At 39.7% G+C, this 22324-nt stretch overlaps 1 protein-coding gene across 11 annotated transcripts in view; it reads left to right on the top strand.

Moving 5' to 3' along the window:
- Positions 1-22324, top strand: part of CADPS2 (calcium dependent secretion activator 2) — a 516958-nt gene that overhangs the window by 406874 nt on the left and 87760 nt on the right. For all 11 annotated transcript variants that reach the window (XR_004682085.1, XM_035021019.1, XM_035021016.1 and 8 more), the window contains one exon: positions 20290-20393. Coding sequence is in view for 10 of the 11 variants with exons in the window: in XM_035021019.1 (XP_034876910.1) it covers positions 20290-20393 (104 nt within the window). In the remaining variant the exon portion in view is untranslated. The remainder of the gene's footprint in view (positions 1-20289; positions 20394-22324) is intronic.

The following is a 22324-nucleotide window of genomic DNA, read 5'->3' as shown; positions in this document are numbered from 1 at the left end:
ACTTTCAATTCTGTTTCAGTATTTGACCTCAGAAAGCGTCAGGCACAAAATGCTCTGAGCCAGGAGAAGGGGAAAGAACACACCTACAGTGATCACTAAAGTGCACTTTAGAGACTACCATCACCTCTTATGACCGCCCATTGTAATAGCAGCAGTCCTGTGCTCTTTGACAAACTTTTTCAAAATCTCTTATGGCACTTTATCCCTCACAGTGTTTCTGTTGTGAAGATAGGTTGTGTGTAGTTGACCCGCAGTAAGTCCAGAGGTGTTACGGGTTTTCCCACTGACATAAAGTAAAGAAGTCAGCCAGCTGGTACTTGTGTTGGGTGTCCTGATCCCCAGCCTACAGAGGCTACGCTCCTTCCCTTATGAAATGTGACGGGGTCACAATGCGCCTTCATGAAGGACGGGGCAAAGGCACCATGTAAAGTTACACACATTCCCATTAAAGAGAGGGGAGAATGGGAGAGTTGCTCTCTTCCATGTACTTCACTTCCAGACAGAAGCCACACAGTCGACATTCATACTACCATTCCATGGTACAGGCTGATAACTATAGGAGAAACACTTTTCTTAATATTAAATGCCCCCAGGGGCGCCTGGCTGGCTCAGTCGTTGGAGCATGGGATGCTTCATCTTGGGGTTGTGAGTTCGAGCCCCACGTTGGGTGTAGAGATTACTTAAAAATAAAAAAATAAAAATCTTTAAGCGGGTGCCTGGGTGGTGCAGTCAGTCAAGCGTCCAACTCTTGGTTTCGGCTGGGGTCATGATTTTAGGGTTGTAAGATAGAGCCCCGTGTCAGGCTCCATGCTCGGTGCACAGTCTGCTTAAAGCTCTCTTTCCCTCTGCACCCCGACCTCCTGCTCACTCGCTTGCTCTTTCTTTCTCTCTCAGTGAAATAAATAAATCTTTAAAAAGTCTTCAAAAAGTTTTTTTAATAAAAAAACAATTAAATAGAAAAGAGGGAAAAACCAGTGTAGTCTAGGTGCTTTAAGTGGATTGAAGGGGAAAGCTAATCTCAGTTGAAGAATCTTCTGAAGTAACAGAAGAGGGGTTTTGAAGAAATAATAGTTCTATTTATTTGGTTGCATTTGGTAGCAAGTTAACAGGGTTACCTAGTAAATGTTCTTAGAGGTACTTTTAAAAGTGACTAAAAATGAGAAAGTCAGTTACATGTGTAAGAGCTCAAATGCTTGATAAGACTTCCAAGCAGTATTCTCTTGGGCATTATGATCTTTTTCCTCAGTTAGTTTGTCATCTAGAGAAGAGTTGAATTCTGCCCAAGATTTGTCATGATTTGACTGCCTATTCCCTCAGGCTTTTTTATTTACTCTGCTTCATTAGTTCCTTAAACAACTCTACAAAACAGATACTTTACAGAAGAGGTAACCGAGACTTCAGAAAGAAGTCAGTAAGCTGCACAAGGGAGTGCTGTTGTTGTTCAGTTCAGCAGACATGAGATTTGCGCCTCTGTATCTCCGTGTTCCTGGGTTGCCCTGCATCCAGGGCTGATTCCGAGTGCTGACTTCAACACCGCAGGCACATCACAGGAGCCAAGGGGTCATTTTTGCCAGAAGTATAGATATTTAATAAGAGCAAACACTTACTACCAGGAACTGTTTTAAGCACTTTACACGTATCCATTCACCCTTTCCAATAAATATTTCTATTATCGCTTTTCCGGGAAACTGAAGCAAGGAGGGTAGCCAGAGACAGCTAGGAAGGGGGAGATTACAACACACTGTCTTCCTGTTGAGCTGTTGTCTTATTTCCCTGGGTCTTCCTGCCTCCCATTTCTTGGCAACTTGGGTAGTTAAATTTACACTCGGTTAAAATATGTGGACATTTGAAAGGAAGTCTGAAACAGTATGGTCCATAGAATTACAATGAAAGCTATAGATGTACCTTAAAATTTTCTAGTAGTCACATTAAAGAGGTGAAAAGGAAACAGCTGAAATTAATTTTAATAATAGTTCACTTAACCTAATATATCCAAAATATTATTATTTTAAAATGTATTCAATATACAGAATTATTAATGAGATATTTTACACTAGTTTTTCATACATAGTCTTTGAAGTCAGGCGTGTATTTTACTCCACTAGCACATTTTATAGCCCCATTTCAAGTACTTGTTTACCTGTGGCTAGTGGCTGTGAATTCATTGGACAGCACAGATCCTATCAGAAGGCTAAGAGTTGGACTCCAGCATCTGAATCTTTTTGTTTTTTCCCCCACAGGCACACATCTCACAGTGTCAGGTGTTGAAAGTGATTAAAATTTGTAACCTCTCCCCTCCCCCAACCCATATCATCTCCCTCCCTTCCCTACTTTATTTTTCTCTATGGCACGCAGTATAGTTCGCTCATACTACTATTGTCCTAGAAGGTTCGCTCCACCAGGGCAAGACTTTTGAGTTTCAGTAACTGCTCTATCTCCGGTACTGAAAAACGTGCCTGGCACATATTTGGTACTCAGTAAATATTTATTGAATAAATGAATGGGTTTATGGCAGAGAGGCTATTTATAGCAGAGAGAACATCTGTAAACTGGCAAACTGGCTTGCAAAAGGTCATTCAAATCAATCACTGAATAATTAACAATATAAAAGCAAAAACTAACCACTTAAAAATAACAAGATTGGAAAAATTAAACCAGAATTTCATGCTCTTGTCATGCGCAGGGAAGGGGGGGGGACTAACTCTGGATCACAGAAGCCAGAGGTTATAGAGAACAACTGCATTAACAATATTTAGCAGTCTAACCTGTTTCAGTTGTTTCTATAATTCAGCACGATGCTCAGTTGGACTCCTAGTCCTGTCTCCCATCCTTGGGAATTCTTCACATTCTCTATCTGCAACACAAATTTGCAGAATAAAGGGATTTTTTGGCTTTGTAATAAATGAAATAGAACAAATGCCCTCTCTCTCTCAGTGGCTTCTTTCCTTCTTGGGAATTCTTTGCATTTGTTTCATGAGAACAGATAGTTCATTTTGAGAACTTAGTTTCTAGAAAGCATTTTTTTTTAATTTTAAGAAATGTTTGAGATATACACAGCTGCAAAATCAGCTAGTTTTCTTCCTTGATTTAATTTTATCACGACTCCTTATGTAATGGTAAGATCCTTTTTACAGTATTTATAATCTAGGGTGCAAAAAGGTACTGAAACTTCATTTTCCTAATTGTGTGTCTTTTTTTTTTAATGGTATACCTTGTTGATGCAAACTAGCTCCTTTTAAAGGAGAATCAATTCCTTCATTCAAGGAATTTCTTATAGACAAGAACAGCAATAATACATCTAATAACAGTCCCTGCTTTCTCCTGAAAACTATGCACTGTATGAGGACTTAATGATAAAAGAGAGAGAGGTGGCTCCTTAGAGCTTGCCTTGACCTGACATCTTTTGCATAGATTTGGGAGCTAGACTTATTTTTAATCTCAAAACATGGAGGTGCCCTAAACCAAAGGTAGCATGGAGTGAACAGGCAAAGTCTTTGTGCACTGAAGATCTGTCTGGGCCCTTTGGTTGCCAGGTTTCCAGGTCTAACCCCCAAGTGCTCTCATTTTCAAAGTCTCCGTTGAACAGGTAGAGATGCTTTCCCAGAGGGCCACACTGCTTGCTTTCTTGGAGAGAAGTTGCACTTTGGCAGTCCTTACGTCATTAGGATGTGTTTGCCATCTGGGTGGCCTTTTAATTTAGCACTCCATTGTCAAAGTGTAGTGATAAATAATAAATAAATAAAATCTGTTGTATAGAAGTGAGTAGATAAAAACTGCACAGTTGATGAGGATATTTTTTTGTTAGTGAATAATTTTTTACTAATATTTCTAGAATAACCATTTTCTCATAAAAGTTGTATGTGTTTTCTTATAAATTTGATTTAAAAATTTTTTGAGTATTATACGTTATGATGAATTCAGGTTACTAACGTCTAAATAATAGACCTGAAATTTTGCACTCCCATTAGAATTGATGATATTCTGATGGAGGTAATTTGCATATTGGAAGAAACAAGTCTCAGCTTGAAAACCAGAAAGCAAGTTGAAGAATCAAAGAATTTTTTTGTAGCCTTTTTTGGACAGCGTGGCTTGGACAGTGGGACCTATGGCATGAAAGTTAAACCTCTGTGACCATTTCTGATTCTGAGTCACAGATGATTTAGGGACAAATTGATAAATGTAATTTCTGGCCGTAAGAGAGAATGACTTATCGTCATCTTTAAAATTGGGGGGAAAATCATAAATCTATAAAGAGCTTTTAGTTTATAAAAATATGTGTATGTAGAGTAAAAACACTGGTTGAGCTACATCATCTGGATAGGGATCAAATTAAAATTTATTTTTGTCCTATATACAAAGAAAAACTGGGTATTTTTCAGATGATCAATGGATGCTTTAAATCACCTAAGAAGATACATTTTTTCTGATAGCCATAAATTACTTTTATTCCATCATCTAGTATGCAATTGAAATGTTAATTTTAAACTATCTTTTTCTCATCAATATATTGAGTTAATGTCTTTAACACCACTTCCTTGCTACACCAGTAGCCTTAGTCTACGTAATGTATACACCAGAACGTATTAGGACCATATTCTCTTTTAAGTACTATGTAAGTGATATGAATTTGGCCATTTCCACAGCTGATCTGGAATGAATGAGGATTTGTAGTATGTTTATTTGCTTCAGCTCTTTTCCCACCACCTCACCAGCCACACAAGATAATAACCCCACACTGTATAATTTGTGTTCACACCAATTAGTTAGCTCATGACAATGTTGACAGATTAATTCCTATGAATCAAGAGATGTTTTGGGGACATAATAAGCAGGAGTTGCAGGGATTATTGACTAGAAGAGGCAAATGAAGACATTGGCCTCCATCTGACAGGGCTTTCGAGCTGTCTGTCTACCTTCAAGTAGCTCAAGGCAGACTTCAGACGTGAGGAGTGTGTTGTGCAGTTGTACATTAGCTCTCTGCACACTCAGGTAACGAACTACGTGAAAAGTCAAATGAGGCCGTAGGAGCACCCGGTATACCAGTGGCAGCGTGATGGGAATGCTGGAAACACTCTCAGGGCCACTGCACTCACTACCCACAGCTTTAGTGACCAAGGGACTAGGAGGGTTCTGTCAACTCCTGACAAACCAGGGAGACATTTAAGGACACTTAGCGCCCTCTCCTCTGAAATTGGTTCTGAGTCTGCATTTCATTAACATCCTTCCCGATTTAGCTGAGTTTAATTGTGAGGAGGCATTAGTATCTGTCACTCGATTAAAAACAACTACTGACAGCACTTTCCTGCTGCCTCTGGTTTGGGCTTTTCATACCTTATGTTGGCGTTAATGTTGCCCGCACTGGATGATGCGTCATGCTTACGCCGAGGTCTTCTGTGACCTTAAGTAGTGGCACCTTTCCTTGACTCACAGTCTTGGTCATGAGCCATCCACCTTTTCCTTCTTTATTTTTGTAGTGTGAGTTATAATAGATGAGGACAGTCTCCATCAAGGATGGTCACAGCTAATCCCATATTCAAAATGAAACTGGATTCCATCTTGATTGATGTTCTCTTTCCAAATCAGGCTATCACAGGAACTTGATCTTAAGTTAAGATCTTGATCTTAAATAAATTTAGGTATTCAAGAGCAGTCCCTTCCTTTCCACCTTCGAAGGAGAGTAAGCCTCAGCTCTCTAGCTCTGTACCTACAAACTTATCAGCTTCCCCACGTACCCATGTCTTCTGTTCTCCAGCATCAAGGGATGAGGTATCTTCCTCTTCAAGGTTGACTCATCCACCTGTGATATTGATCTCAATTGCACCTACTTATTTCTGGATGGACTTTATTCTATCATATATCTCTTTCTCCTGTTCCTCCATCTTTCTACATATTTCCTTTCCATCTATAACCATGGTCTCCCTAAATAAAGCTGCCTTACCCTGACCTCTCCACTGCCCTCCATCTGCCATCCAAAGAGCGGCATATACTCAATTTTATTTCAGTCACCTTCACTGCACTTGTCTGCCCAAAGAAGTTTGGTTTCCAGTCTCACCAGTCTGACTTACGGGGAGGTACACTAGCTGGGAGTATAGCTGAGCAGAGGGAGAGTGATTGGGGCATTGCCTTGAGACAATCCATTCCTTTCCTTTTGCCTTTGGAGTTGATAGCAGTGGCTGGTATCTGTGGCATTATCAAGACTGGGCCCGGCTGTGCTGCCATGGGATGGACGCTGGAATGGCCTGAGCCACTCTCAGGTAGTCACACCTTCACTCCTCTGCACCCCAGCCTCTAGCCTCGTGAACTACCACCTCAGGAGACTTTTGGTCAAGTGCTGCAGCTTTGAATCTCACAGATTGAGAATGAATCCCTATCCTTAGGCGTTGCCTAGTGCATTAGTAGCAAAGGGAATTACCCACATTGGTTCTGTGTTCTGGGATCCTGTGCTCCAAAGACGAAGTTTCTCTGTCCTCAAAGAACACAGGCAAGCACCGCCCACCATCTCATCCTGGGTTTATCTGAATGGCTATGAGCTCTCAGATCAAAATAATTAGACTCCAGGGGCGCCTGGGTGGCTCAGTCGTTGAGCGCCTGCCTTCGGCTCAGGTCGTGATCCCAGGGTCCTGGGATCGAGCCCCGCATCGGGCTCCCTGCTCAGCGGGGAGTCTGCTTCTCCCTCTGACCCTCCCCCCTCTCATGTGCTCTCTCTCATTCTCTCTCTCAAATAAATAAATAAAATCTTAAAAAAAAAAATGCAATAGCTTAGGGCGCCTGGGTGGCTCAGTCGGTTGGGCGACTGCCTTCGGCTCAGGTCATGATCCTGGAGTCCCGGGATCGAGTCCCGCATCGGGCTCCCTGCTCGGCAGGGAGTCTGCTTCTCCCTCTGACCCTCCCCCCTCTCATGTGCTCTCTCTCATTCTCTCTTTCACAAATAAATAAATAAAATCTTTAAAAAATAAAATTAGGCGCCTGAGGAGTACAGCCCTTATAAAAGACAAATGATATCTATCATCTAGAACTTATTATTCTTATGAGCAAAAATTGAAATTAAGCGTAATATATATACTCAAGGACATGTAGGAAAATTCTAAAAATATGCAAGAACAAGAATCATGAAAAACCAAATGGAAATATTAGGTATGAAAATAATATGGTTGTAAGAAGCATTGGATACAGGATGAATACAGATGAAGAACTTATTAGTCATCTGGGAGATCAAAGCGAAGGCAGTAGGAAAGGCAAAAGATGTAGACAATGTAAAAGGAAAGCTAAGTGATGTGGAGAATAGAAACAGTAAGATAGACTTTCATTAGAGTAAGGGAAAAAATGCAGATAAATACAGTATGAAAAGAAAATAACAAGAGATACAAGAGATATAGAAAATAATGGAAGAGTATTATGAACAAAGACAAAAATTGAAAATCTGGATGAAATTGATACATTTCTTGAAAAACTGTGTTGGTGCGATCAACACAAGAAATGAAACTCAGGCTAATCAGTTTTAAAGAAATTGAAATAGTTGTCCGAACCCTCCCATTCCCAGATCCCTAAGCCTGGGTTGGTTTTGGAGGTGAGTTCTACCAAATTTTTTAGGAACAAATCCTATACAAAATAAGTTCAGTGAAATGGAAAATGAGTGAAAGCTGTCCACTTCATTTCATGAAGCAAATATAATCTTAATTCCCAAACCTGATAAAGGCAGTAGAACAAAAGAACATTATTATAGGCCCATTTCACTGTGAGCATATATGCAAAATATTAGCAACAAATACTGTTTTTTTAAGTGACAGGTTGATTTCGTTTTTTTCAGAAAATGTCTGCCAAATATCCCCAAGTCTAAATAAGCATACTTTGTCCATCAGTAGTCTTTTCAACTAAAAATGGTTCTCTGAAAATGACAGTGCCCCGCCAGACTCAATCACACGCTTTTCCTTTAGACAATCATTCCACTTCAGTATGCAGATGTGCTTTATGCAAAGTTTTCATTTTGTCACAGGTATTTAAAAATGTGTACTCAAGAAGGGCAGAGATTCAATAAAGTTTGTTTTACTGTTTTATCAAGGACTTTTATATGTAAAACTGACTTTTCTCTGGTATGCGTGGGGGTAAGGAACCCAGCGAGGGGAGAATTTAGCACCATGGCCTTGATTTGCACTGAGGTAATAGCCGTTTGACCTGCCATTGCTTTTGTTTCATCACTGTAAACATCAACAGGGTCAAAAAGGCAAAAAAACATCTCAGTATTATGAAAATAATTTTGACCTCACAGATCCCTGAAAAGCCCTAGGGATATCCAGTGGTCCACGGACCACACTCAGAGAACCACTGTTCCACACCGTAGATCAACTAGCTAAAAAGTATAAACAAAAGTATCTCTTACAGTAACCAAACTGTAAGGCATCCAGGAATTGACTTTGCCAAAAGCATGTAAAATTTCCTAGAGGAAAGGTTATAGAGAGTAATCTAAGTAGATACAAGACAGGGGCGCCTGTGTCTTCTAGTAGGTTAAGCAACCGACTCTTGGTTTCAGCTCAGGTCCTGGTCTCAGGGTCATGAGATCGAGCCCGGGGTCAGGGCTCTGTGCTCAGTGTGGACTCTGCTTAAGACTCTCTCTCCTGGGCGCCTGGGTGGCTCAGTTGGTTAAGCGACTGCCTTCAGCTCAGGTCATGATCCCAGGGTCCTAGGATTGAGTCCCACATCGGGCTCCCTGCTCAGCGGGGAGCCTGCTTCTCCCTCTGCCTCTCTCTCTCTCTCTCTCTCTGTCTCTTATGAATAAAGGAATAAAATCTTTAAAAAAAAAAAAAAAGACTCTCTCTCCTTCACTCCTGCCCCCCACCCCCCGCCCCTGCTCACACACGCTCTCACACTCTGGCACTCTCTCTCTCAAATCTTTAAAAAAAAATCAATATAAGATGGTCCAGGCCCTAAGAGGAATGACTTGATAGTATAATATATAAACTTTCCCCCAAATTAATCTATATATTCACTGCAGTGTCCCATCAGAATTCCAGAGTTTTTAAAAAAAAAAAAAAAAACATGATAAATTTAAATGGAAGAATAAAGGCTATTAAATAAGTCAACTTAAGGGAAAAAAAGGTGTATGAAGACTTGCCTTGCCTGACACTAAGAATACAAAACCATCACCAAATCCTGTGAAGAAGAATGTAGTAGACTCATGTACAAATAGGAGCCTGCTATGCTTCATCCATAATAAAGTAGGAACATAAGTTAGTGGGGAAAGGATGGGCTGTTTCAGAGATGTTAGAAAGAAGGACTGGCTGGTGCAGTGGGATAAGGGCCCAACTTTAGGTTTTGGCTTAGGTTGTGATATCAGGGGCCTGGGATGGAGCCCTGCAGGGAGGGGGCACAGCACTGAGTTGGGAGGCTTGAGACTGACTCCCTCTATCTCTGCCCTTCCCCACTGCCCACACATGTGCATATGCTCTCTCCCTAAAAATCTTTTTTAAAAGAAGGACTTACTTAGTGGAAAAAAAACTGCATCATTCTCTGATAGAAACATGGTCTCCAGAGCAGTCAGAAACTTCAGTGTAATGAAGTCAGTGTCAACCACTGTGGATTTAGTATTTCTCTTTATTGTAACTATCCCCAACTAATGTTTTTACCTTTTCACTTCTTTGATGATTTTCAAAGTTTATCTGATACCTATTTGAGTTGAAGCAAAATTGCTTTAACTTTCTTATAAAACATGACATGTGCCATTTTAGTTACTTCATTTTCTACATAGAATTGTCAGCTAACCATCTACGCTTGAAAAAAAATACTTAGCTCCCTCTGAAGTGATGCCTTGAAAGCAAATCATATTGATTCACCGTTGCCAGAGGAAAAAGATTCATAAAATAAAGTAACCACACAAAATAGTGCATCAGGAGTTACTTAATTGAATATATCCCATATTCCCCAGGATCTGGAAAATATATATATTCTTCCAAAAGCTTCTCTTCGATGAATATTTGTCTTCTGTAGGAATTCTTAGTGAGAGCATAAGCACCTCCTGAAAAAAAACAAAGCATTTATGTCTCCTTTGGCGTGCCCCTTACTGGGACTTATTCCCTCAGCTGTGATCTATAACACTCTGAACAGCTCTTGCTGGAATCTTGTCTCATTCCTCTGAAGATGCATAGAAATCTCATTATGAGTGTTCAACACCTGTTCCCTAAAAGGTCTCAGAAATGATGTCCATTTACTCCACTCACTTGACAATGTGTCATGTATTTGTGTGTGTGTATGTGCTTTGGTTTTTTTTTTTTACTTTTACGTGGAATGTGATGCACAGATAAATGCAGTCTTGACATAGCAAGTTTTCTTTCTTTCATGAGCAATTTGGTAGAATTTATCATCCTCGAAATCCAAAGTTTGAAACCAACTGATTGGTGACCTTTTCATTTATTTACTAACATGTGTCAACAGGTAAACCGAGTGACATAGAGCAGTGTGGCTTCTGCAGCACCTTGTTAATCTGAGTAGTTTAGGTGTATTCAAGAGTCTTTTCCAATTGGACAAAACCAGAGTAATGCAAACTGACAGATTTTACCTCTTTATTTCTCAACAGAGTTTGTACGTACTCAGAGCCTGGACAGATGAATAGTTTTAGAAATTAGAGTTCATTCCTTAGGGGCCATAACTAAGTGGCCATATAGCTTCAAGCACTAAATGAAAAGGCCTAATCAGTGTTTGTAATGCCAGATTTTTTTTATTTCAGAAAAATAAACCTGTAAAATATCCCTGAGACATTTTGTATACACACATTTTCATAATGGCCAGCAAACCCAGGATGTTAAAACTGTAGAAATATTCAAGATATCACTAAGCCCAACCCTCCTCTCTACACCTGGTCTTTACACCTGTCCAACAAGGAGACATTGTCCAAATATGAGCATCAAATATCACTACTAACGCATTAGTTGGCTGCCCTAACACATCTTTCTTCTATGTCAAAGGAAACAGAGATACATATAGACATCAAGATCTTGGACTCATTTCTTAGCACCCAACGTTACAAATCTTTTCAAAGTGTATCTTTCATATTGTTTTCTTTCCTTCTCCTTCAGCTTGCCTCCCAGCTGTGCAGCCTCTGCAGTCCCTTTCACCCTCCTATTGCCCATTTCCTAACATCTTCATCCCCACTACCTCATGGGATCCTGCCTTGCCTGACTCCCATTGTTTATGGCAGACCTTCTCCTTGAGAATGAAAGAGAGTTTAAGGGGCAGAAGGAGAATGAGAGTATGGAGGTGTAATGGTACTTTGATGCATGAATATAACAAATGACCATGGAAAGACTGTTTTAAGTAAATGTAGTTAGAAGACAAGAAGAACTAGGCCTGAGATTTAAGATGCTATAGACTTTAATTATGTGATAATTTAGTACTGGCCTGGCAGTCACTACAACTGAGATTATTCTGATGGTTTTCAATTTCTGAATCTGAATTATATTGAGAGGAAATATACAATGTATGTAGAAAGAACAGTAATACCAAGGAGAGCATTTATCAGTTTCAGCTGCTGAATATATATCAGCGTGAGGTATACATATATATGATAGATATATACAATACGGAGGATATGTAGATATATATCAGGGCTAAAGACCAGGCTTTAGGAAAACCCCTGTTATACAATTAGCAGGTAGAATTGCCAGTGGAAAATTTTTATGCTGTCATTAGAATCCTGCAGCATATGTCCAGCCAGAGCCAACCAGAGCTAGCTAAATATCCACTGTAGAGAGTTTTCTTCTCTTTCAAGCCTTCATAGTCCTTGCAGCCAGCAACACTGTAATGATTTTTTTTTTCCTATGAGATCTTGGATCTTCCTGATTCACAGACTTGAGAGCCAGGGTCTCAGTAGTTAAAAGGACAACTTTAATGAAACTCAAACCAAGGTGTCTGTGTTTCTCCACTCTTATAAAATCACAACAGTTGTCTGTGACGACTGTTAAACTACATATTAAAGCCTACTGATGTTTCTCTAATTCTATCGCCATCATCCCTTATTTTAAGATCTTAAGAGGAGACTGTGTCTCCATATTCCTCCTAAAGAAAGTCTCACAAAGCATCACTGACATTCATCTCACGTATGTATCTGGTTTTTTATGGCCCATTACTCCTGGATCTCCACTTGTTCTTGGCTTCTGCAGATTGTTCAGTTTGGCTCCCAGTCTGGCTGCTATTGGCCTATATACTCCAGTGGCCAATTCTACAGTTGACCATTTGCTTAAAAATGAATTTATTGGTGGGCAAGATAATGCAGGTAAAGTAGTTAATGTGACTGTCACCACAGGACAATTATTCCGAAGTACTACATCATTAGCATGGTTAATTCCAAAGAGGTATTACCTGGAACTTTGTGTTAAATGACAGGGTCATTAAATGATTTGGTCCCAGAGGGGTGCTAGGAATTAGCAGGCCACAGACCTATTTGTTTTCAAACTTCTGTGGTATTAGTATTCTCACAGATCTTAAACAGTTGTACAGAGGCCATAACATCCTAGATATTTTCATTCACACAGAATTGTTCAAATATGCACGCTATGCTATCTGGAATATCATTACAGAAAAGTAAAACGTGTTCAGATTCTACAGAAAAAGTCCCCTTTCTCCCCTAAAATGAAGTTTATACAAGATGTAAAGGAGGAAATAATCTGAAGTTTCAACAGGTCACCTTTGTATTTAAATTCATTTTTCTGGCGCCTGGGTGGCTCAGATGGTTAAGCGTCTGCCTTCGGCTCAGGTCATGATCCCAGGGTCCTGGGATCGAGTCCCACATTAGGCTCCCCACTCGGCGGGGAGCCTGCTTCTCCCTCTGACCCTCTCCCCTCTCATGCTGTTTCTCTCTCGCTCGCTCTCTAAAAAATAAATAAAATTCTTATAAATTCATTTTTCATAGACCCTAGTAGTTCTCAGAGTGCATTCCCCAGACCAGCATCATTGGCATTTCCCTGGAACTTGTTAGGAAGGTGAATTCTGGGGTCCTAAACAAGACCTACTGAATCTGAAACTCCAAGAGCAATGCCAGGCAATCTGTGTTTTAACAAGCTTTCCAGGAGGTTCTGGTGCCTGCTGAAGTTGAGAACCACAGATCTATAAAGAAGGTATTCCATTCACTGATTAAAGGAACTCCTAGAACTATACTAGCATTTAAGTTGCAGTCAGACAGGCGCCTGGATGGCTCAGTTGGTTACGCGACTGCCTTCGGCTCAGGTCATGATCCTGGAGTCCCTGGATCGAGTCCCGCATTGGGCTCTCTGCTCGGCGGGGAGTCTGCTTCTCCCTCTGACCCTCCCCCTCCTCATGTGCTCTCTCTCTCTCTCTCAAATAAATAAATAAAATCTTTAAAAAAAAATAAGTTGCAGTCAGACCAACTGGGAAGGGGTCAATGTTAGGTTACTCTCTTGCATTAATTGATACAGTATCAAGTCTTGGGGAGTCAGGTATTGGGCAAGTTGGAGTCAGGTTGGCCCTGAAGAGTTGGGGAAATGGAGTTTAGTTTTAGAAACCCCTTCTCCCCTGGATTCTGAGTCAGTCTTCTTAGCAAGTTACATCCTATTTCCTCTAGGTGACTAAGTCAAAAGAGATCCCCCAGAATCAGCTCGTCACAAGTTCTGAATGTGGCAGGCAGGTTTGGAGAGGGAGGGGTGGTTTTGCTTAATGGGAAAGAAAGTATTTGATCTCCTACCCTCCTTTCGCTCGCAGGATGAGAAGTCCCGCAAGTATTGAGGTCTGGCCAGGATTAGGACTCACAGGCACCTAGTGGTGCTAGGCTCTGGCCACTCTGTTACCACAGCTCGCTGTGGCTAGAGCCAGAGGATGGGTCAGAAAAACACCTCAGTAAAAGTTTCGACTTTCCAGTTGAGTCATCTGTCTGGATCCTGCAAAAGGGGAGAACACTGACACCAACAGGAATTAAGGTTAAAATTAGGACGGAATCGGGGGCCAGTAGAAGTTCCCTGAATCAGTTAGGTCTAAAGGGCTTTATAAATGGAAGACATCCAACATGGAGCAGTAGCTCAGATGGAACCTTTTCTGATCTCATTGGAACACATGCCCAAAGCAGTGTGCAGTGCGTGTGAGTGTGTGTGTGTGTGTGTGTGTGAGAGAGAGAGAGAGAGGTGTGGTGTTGCCTTATATTTCTGTAAGGTGAGAAAAGAGGAAGAAGTCACTGTCTACTTTGGTAGAGGGGGACAGCACAAGGAAATGGAGGGATCCATTTTACCATTGCTCAGCCAGGTCTGAGGGTAGATAAGCTTTCCAACCAGCAGTCCATGGGGTGGATGCTGATCATTCTTGCCACTGGATGACCTTTGGGGTTCCAGGTAAAAGAAATCAGATGTCGTACCCTTGGCCCAACTTTCTTGATCTTTTAAACCTAGCAAGGCAAAGCTTCACTGCTTGGGTCTCACAGTGTATCCCAGGCGAATGCTTCTATGTTGCTGATCTCCCTACTCCTTCCAAGCTGTGGTCCTTTGTCTCCTTTCCCTACATAGTGTTCATGTTTGCCTTTCCTCCCCCACTTCCCTCTTTTTCTTTTTTTTCCCCTCAGGACCCACAGTTATCCCTATTGCTCCTCCTTAAGTCTTACAAGTTTCTCACCTCAGTTCCCTCCTGAGTGTCAGGGCTTTCTCCTCATCTATCTGATATTCTTTAGAGGAAGGGAGAAGCAACAGAAGAGTGTGTTTCTTTTTTTTTTTTTTTTCTTCAGACAGAAGGAAGAGAAAGGTGGGAGCCTTCAATGTTAGACTGCTGCTAGCTTTCTCTAATCTAAGGTTTCTGACTTCAAGCACATTACCTATTAAAAGAAACATTTCTTTCTGAAGATCTCCATATGTTATCCATGAGCAACTTAAAACTTTCCTATTGACGTATCTTTGATCCTATTTCATGCAAGATAATAATGCTGTTCTTGCATATTGAGTGCGTTTAATTCACTCTCTATCAGAGCTTTATAGCAGAACTTCCTCATATTTAATAAAAACAGATGATATGTAGCTATCCTCTACCTTATAATCTGGTTAGGGAGAAAGATACAGAAATTCTTGAAGGCAGAAACATTACCTTATTCATCATTGTATCCCTTTAGTTGTTAGTACAATACCTTTTAGGCAATAAATGTTTGTTGAATCAAATTCAGGGTCACAAAATCAGGGTGTTGAAGAACCAAGCAAGAAATCTTAGTGCATATACAGGAATTACTTTTTGATGCACTCTAGCTGGTTATCATGACCTAGATGCAAGGAAGAGGAATATTATGATGGTGTTATTGCCATGGTCCTTCAATCCACCATCATAAATTCTCCCCCCCACCAACTGGAATTTTCAAACTTTTTTTATTATTATTATTGAATTCTATTTTTTGTTTAGTTGCAAGTATAGATATGAGTTTGTAAGACTTAAGGTCAAAATCTTACAAATTTTTCCATATCTTATATGGAAAAAAAGGACTGAAATTATCTTATTGGTCTTTTTCCCAGGTCCCCTCACAACCTGCACTCTGAGCATTACTGTGTATCTGCCACTGGAGATTTTGATGGGAAATAGCTGGAAGGGAGGCAGCTGGGGAGAATGTGCTGGAAGTATGCAATGGGGGAGCAGAATTAAAACCTACCAGAGCAAAACAGCCAAGCTGTCTTCTTAATGTCTCCCCACCTCCCTACCTTCTCTCAAGTGAGGCCTCTTCTTAAATGTACAGAAGTATAATTAAAAGGAATTGCTTTGAACAGCCAGGGAGTATTATTGTAAAAAAGTAAAAGTGTTCCAAAATGAAGAAAGATCATACCTAAGATCAGTGCATTGAAAGTCATGAAGAAACCTCGCTACTCTGGGCATATTCATTTTAAATGTTATTAATAATTTGAAATGTATTACAATCATCAGCAACTTGGTGTGAAGCTTGAAGAATATAGAGATATCTGTAATACTGTGAAAATGTTACAAAAAGTGAAAGTGAACATTTTGAGGAGGAATTCTCAAATATTCAATGTTCAGATTTTTAATGGGGTTGTTGATAACCTTGTTACCTACTAGAGTTCTGACTATAAAATGCATTTAACTTCTTGGCAATAGTCAAATGAGTGACAGCCAGAGATGGCATACCCAGTGTACTTGATAAAATGCTATTTATTTAAAGTATTAGAGTGGCCATTATGCTCAAGTACAAAGTTCTCCTCTCAATAAATTTAGTCTAGGAAAAATAAAATGTTTTAGGCTGTTTTTAAGTTTCAGTAGAACACCGTGTACTCTCAGAGCTTTATTTAAGACAGTGTCAAATGTAAAAGCTGGTTTTGACATATTCACTCGTAAACAGAAATAAGTTTTCAGGTTGTTTCTGTGATTATTCTCCATTACTGCATACTTATTGGTAAGGATATGGTGACTTTATAAACTCTTGAAACCTTCAGCCATTTCAGAAGTTTCTGTTGAGTATATACGGTCAGTTTGGTGTGTGTATATGTGTGTGTTATTCAAAGAATTGAAAATGAAGAAGAATTCAAGTCTTTGCATTATTGCTGCTTACCTGGCATCAGAGGTAAGATTTTAATCCTGTCTCAGTGCCCTGTATGAACTTGGACACCTTCTTGAACTTCTCCAAGAACTCTTTTTCCTGATCTGGAAATAGGGGCCATAATTATCTAACTTGCAGAATGGTTGTAAGGATTCGGTAAATAATGTACTAAAGTTGGTAGGAAAAATAATTTCTTTTGTGATAAAAACAAATATTGTTGTCTATTTCCTTTTGAAAAACACATGATCTAAACATAGAAATATGTTTAAACAATATAATCCAATGTCGAGAAAGCACAACATTTATATTTATAGGAAGCATAGAATTTATTAGCTAGAAAGAATTGTAGAAATTATAAGGTTCAGTGACTTTCCTAGCATTTGTTTGGCTTATGACCACTTTGAGAACGTGAGAGTTATGATCCTTCTTGCCCCCAAATGCCTCTCTACACAGAAATTAGCATATAATTTTAAGGATACACCCTAAAACCTATTCCTAATCCCTAAATCCCTTGGGTCGAGAATTCTCAATTTAATTCACCACTTTGAATCTAAAGATGGAAAAATTAAGGAATATAAGTGAAATAAAGTGATATGCTCTTGAGAATTAAAAATTATTTTGAGAACTCTTTTTTTTTTTTTTTTAATTATATTTACCTGACCGAGAGAGACACAGCAAGAGAGGGAACACAAGTAGGGGGAGTGAGAGAGGGAGAAGCAGGCTTCCCGCTGAGCAGGGAGCCAGACACGGGGCTCGATCCCAGGACCCTGGGATCATGACCTGAGCCAAAGGCAGACACCCAACGACGGAGCCACCCAGGCAACCTGAGAACTCTTTTACAAAGAAGTCGTTCTCTAACACTTTAAGGATACAGCCTTCATCAGTTTTTTTGAGCATTATTCTCAGACTGCAGCTGCATTTCATTTGTGGACTTGCTGACTAGTCCACCTTTGGTGCATGTTAGTGACAAGAGCTCTTTGCAGTCGCACACAAAGGTAATTGAAATAATTTGGGTACTGATTTTACTTTTAACACATTTTTTCCCAAAAAATTGTGTTCTTGCATTGTCAGCAAACATTCATTAGGCACAAGATAATGAGACCCAGTTTCTGACTTTGATTTGGGCACAGTCGAGTAACAGGCTCATAAGCCCATAAGAGGGGAGCTCAGAGAGAGGAGCAACTCATTCAGCCCCAGAACTTTGAGAAGGTCCCACATTTAAGGTAACATTCAAGTTGTATCTTCAATGATGTGTAGGAGTTTTCTAGGCAGAGAATCCAAATATCTTAACTCCCTGTATGTGCAGATTTTGCAATGCTTATCTTTTTAGTTTAGAATACTTAATTAATACATATATGGAAATTAGTCCTAAAACATATGGAATGTCCCACTGAAGACCCATTCCCTAGTTTCATCAACCATGCACCCTCATTTCCTGAGCCACGCAGTCTCCAAACCTCAGGGTCATTCTCCTCTATGGCCTGCAATTTCTAGTTACTCACAAGGGCTTGCAAATTCTTTCTTCAGAGCATCCCTGCACCTTCCTATTCTGTTCCCACTACCATCTTCCCATAGTTCTCTATTTTACTAGACCTGATCCAGGTTGCACAACCTCACCAGTCCTTTTTTCTACACAACCCCAAATACATTTTCCTAAAATTAATTTAATCTGAAGCCTTGCAAAGAAACACTTGCTCTAAGTTATACATAGGACTTGGTTATCTAGTATACTTATTATCTTACTTAAAGCCTGCCACAATCTGACCTCAGGCTCATCACCCATTATTCTCCAGCACGTTTGTACTCCAGCCAGGCAAGGGCAGGGCAGAGATGGTAAGAGCCCACATTAAGCTCAGGTCTCACCTTCTCCACTTGCTAGCTGTTGCACTTGATCTCTTCAAGCTTGTTTCCTTATCTGTAAGTTATATGGACAAATAACCAAGCAACTGAAAGCTGTTGGGGAAATTAGTGTGATGATGCATGGAAAGTGCCTGGGGCTGTGCCTGACACATTAATTGGCTCTCAGTAAATGGTAAAATTTGTAATCATCATCATCATCCCTTTCCTCTGAAGTGCACCACGTCTCTGTCACACAGTCGTTTCTAAAAACCCATCCTCTACTTACCCAGGTCATTTGTTATTCCTTTATGACTTGCTTCAGGTCCTACTTACCTTCCTGCTGATTCCTTCCTCCAAACCCACCTTCTCTCACCTCTCCTACATTACTGCTGTGTTTGCTCTACAGTGTTTCCAAACTTTTCTTAAGGATCTTGTGTTTCTCACCAGACTTTAGTAGTTAGAGCTGCCCCAAAATGGAGTAGACTGTCTTGCAAAGTCATGAGCCTCCTTGACCTCACTCTCTTTTGAGGATGTTGAAGTGATCATGAAACAGATGGAAGATTGGATAGTTGACATCTAAGGATCCTTTCAGTAGTGATTTTTGGAGTCTGAGTTGTTTAAGATCAGGGGCATGGCTTATACCTCCTCCTACTTCTCACAGCTAAGAACATTGTAGGCACACTCAGTTACGTGGTGTTTGGCAAATTGGTTTTCTGCTCTTGATCCCTGTCGGAGACAAGCAGTGGCTTTTCTTCCTGCAGGGAAGTTTGGGAGGATGAGTGCTGGGTTGGGGGATGGAAACCCCCGTGTTTATCACACTGTGACCTATAGTAAACTTCTAGTAAATGTTTAATGAACAAGCACCAGCCATAAGCAATGTTTCACTGCATCATTGTATATATTCCTTGGAAACAAGCAAATGAAAGAGTAGCCTCCAAATTTAAGGCTGAAGTTTTAGGAAGAAGTTGAAGGAAAAGGTCCATTGCCAAAAAACAAAACTCCTTAGGTTCCACAGAAAAAGCTCTTTTTCTGAAAATTTTATTTCCCTTCCTTACAACCTCCTTCCTGGGACAAAGAGAGGGTCCATGAATATAAGAGTTTATCTTCAGTGTTTATCTTCAGTGTCCCTTTTGGAAACTCTGTTCTTCACATTCAGTTTTGAAACGGTTTCATTACACAGGACACCTCTAATGTCTGCCAGTTTGTTGTATCTCTAAAATCAGCTGCTTTTCCTTCTCTGTTGCTGAATTTCAGGTAGCTGCGCTTAATCTCATTGTGGCCTGGCCTTTTTATACCAGTTTGCCTTGATGCTGAAAGAACCTTCAGCTTTAAAGAATGCCTCCCCACCCCGCTCCAGATAGAGGAGAGAGGGTGACATAATGGTGGATAGGGAAGGAGGGGAGGAAATCAGTTCATCGAAGACTGTCAGAGTGTTTTAAGTGACTTTTTACTTCTTGAATTTAAGATCAACATAAACTATGTAGACATTTCAGGCTGAGAATTTAAGTAGCAACAAAAAAGAATGGTTTTTGCTAATGTCAGGAATGACTCATCTGGTAAGAATGGTATTGTATTGGTAATACAATACAGAGAGAAGGAAAAGACTGTGGTATCTTCTCTCTTTGTGTTTCTGACCTTGAGGAGAATTATAACTTGTTTGTTGCAGAAGTTGAGCATCTAATGTGCTGATGCATCTGTTAGTTCTTATATATTAAATGGCACAGCACTTGCAGTTCCCCGTGATTGCTTTGTGGGTGAAATATTTTCTGCAATCTGATGAACTGTTTTTTTTTAAAGAATGTATTTATTTGTATTGTTTGCATCTCTGATGTCTCAAAAATATGCTTTCTTTTCTATTTCAACACCCTGGTCTCCTCATTGCAAATATGTTTGGCTTTTTATTTTCAAGGTAACATTATTATGATTTCTTTTTAACATAGAGACCATGAACCAGGCACCTCCTGCTAGAAAGCTGGAAGAGGTTCTTCATCTAGCAGAGCTCTGCATAGAAGTCTTACAGCAGAATGAAGAGCACCATGCAGAGGTGATGACTTGCTTTAACTGTCCTATAAAGCTCCATATAATGCTTTGCCATAGTGGGAACAGCACTGAAGAAGGGGCCTGCCCATATACTTTGATATACATCTGGCCATTTACCTATAAAAACCTGAGAACATATGTGCATTTCCTGGATATGCAATTACTATATGTTACAAAGGGGTTGTCTATGTATATGATTTATTATCTATTCCTGACAACAGTCACGGAACATGGGAGAGCTTATGGGATCTGCCAAAGATGTACAAGTAGTAAGAAGCAAAGCTGGAGCACAAACCCCATCTCATGATGCCAGATTGCTTGCTTCTCCTCCCCATGCCATGACTGCTTTAGTTTAGAAATGTAAATTAATCAGTGTACAAAAGGAAAAGTTGCGATCAACTATAACAAAATCAAATAGAAGACATTCATAACTGTATGACTGAGAACTAGTCTTTTATTCTTATCATCAAACGCTTCTTTAAATTTTCAGTAAGCCTGCATTGTTTATAGTTTTCTGAAGTTTTAATTATATATTAGCATTCACCCTATAGAGTAGTATTTCACCAGGCCAACTGCTTATTCTAAGACTGAAAAGTCTTTCTAGTAGTCTTTCTAAAACTCTTTCTTTCTTTCTTTTTTTTTTTTTAAAGATTTTATTTATTTATTTGAGAGAGAGAGAGAATGAAAGACAAGAGAGCATGAGAGGGAGGAGGGTCAGAGGGAGAAGCAGACTCCCCACCGAGCAGGGAGCCCGATGCGGGACTCGATCCCGGGACTCCAGGATCATGACCTGAGCCGAAGGCAGTCGCTTAACCAACTGAGCCACCCAGGCGCCCCATCTAAAACTCTTTTAATAGTCATGAGTTTATTAAAAAAAAAAAAGTTTTAGGACTTTGGTAGGGAGTGCTTGCTTCGGCAGCACAATACGCTAGAATTGGAATGAATTGGGTGGGGAAAATATATGGAATTAAGTAAATATAACAAGTTTCAGTGCTCTAACAGTACTTTTTTTCCTGAAGAAGCGCATGAAATGGGCAAGGATTTTTTTGACAGCCCAGATACGTAAGAATTTATAGAATATTTATTTGTAATGAAGCCAAGTTCTCAAAAATATAAGGAACTATAGGAAGTACATTGTAAGCAAATTCTTAAAAAAGAGTATTCATGAAGTCTTACTATAGGTAACTAAGATTTATTGTATCTAGTTATAAATATGCTCATTCAAAACATCTGCTTTTAGCTCACACTATGGAATCTAGTTTTTACCTTGCATCTGTCATGTGTGAACTTGTTATGGATATTGTATTTTAAACCGAAGAAACAGCTGCTTCAGTAATTTGAAATGAATCCCCAGGAGGATGTTTTCTAGGCTGGTACTACTGCTGTGTTATGATGAAAATGATCACATGATAAAATATATGTATGTGTTGTCTTTGTCTTTTGTTAAAAGGCATTATCATCAGAGTATTAGATCTTTTTAATTAAAAGCTATTTCTGATTGGATATTCAATTGCAGTATATTTCACCTAAACAGGTACACCTAATATTCCCATACATTTCACAGAAATACTATCTAATTTTCCTGCCCTCATAAGGAAAATAATTACTTTCCTGTCTTTTAAATACAATTATTAAATGTTGTCTATTCCATGCAGTCACTAAATGCTTATTAAAGATAATGTATCCAAACACAATTAAAATGTAAATAATATTTTCTAATCCACAAAAATATGGTCGACTTTATTGAACAGATAATCATAACTCATAAATATCATTCTACTATATGCTGAAATATAGAACCAGTAAAATGACCTCTTTTAAAAATGCTTTGTTAACACTATGGCATTTTCCATCCCCCAATGCTTCCAAATTCTTGGAATCCATCAGGGAAGAGAGGTGAGTAAAATTGTTTCCACTATTTTTCTAGCATGGAAT

The sequence above is a fragment of the Mirounga leonina genome, unplaced genomic scaffold (genome assembly GCF_011800145.1).
Source record: "Mirounga leonina isolate KUSES-001 unplaced genomic scaffold, KU_Mleo_1.0 Mir_174, whole genome shotgun sequence".
NCBI classification, from domain to species: Eukaryota; Metazoa; Chordata; class Mammalia; order Carnivora; family Phocidae; genus Mirounga; species Mirounga leonina.
This window is presented reverse-complemented; position numbering and strand designations above follow the sequence as displayed.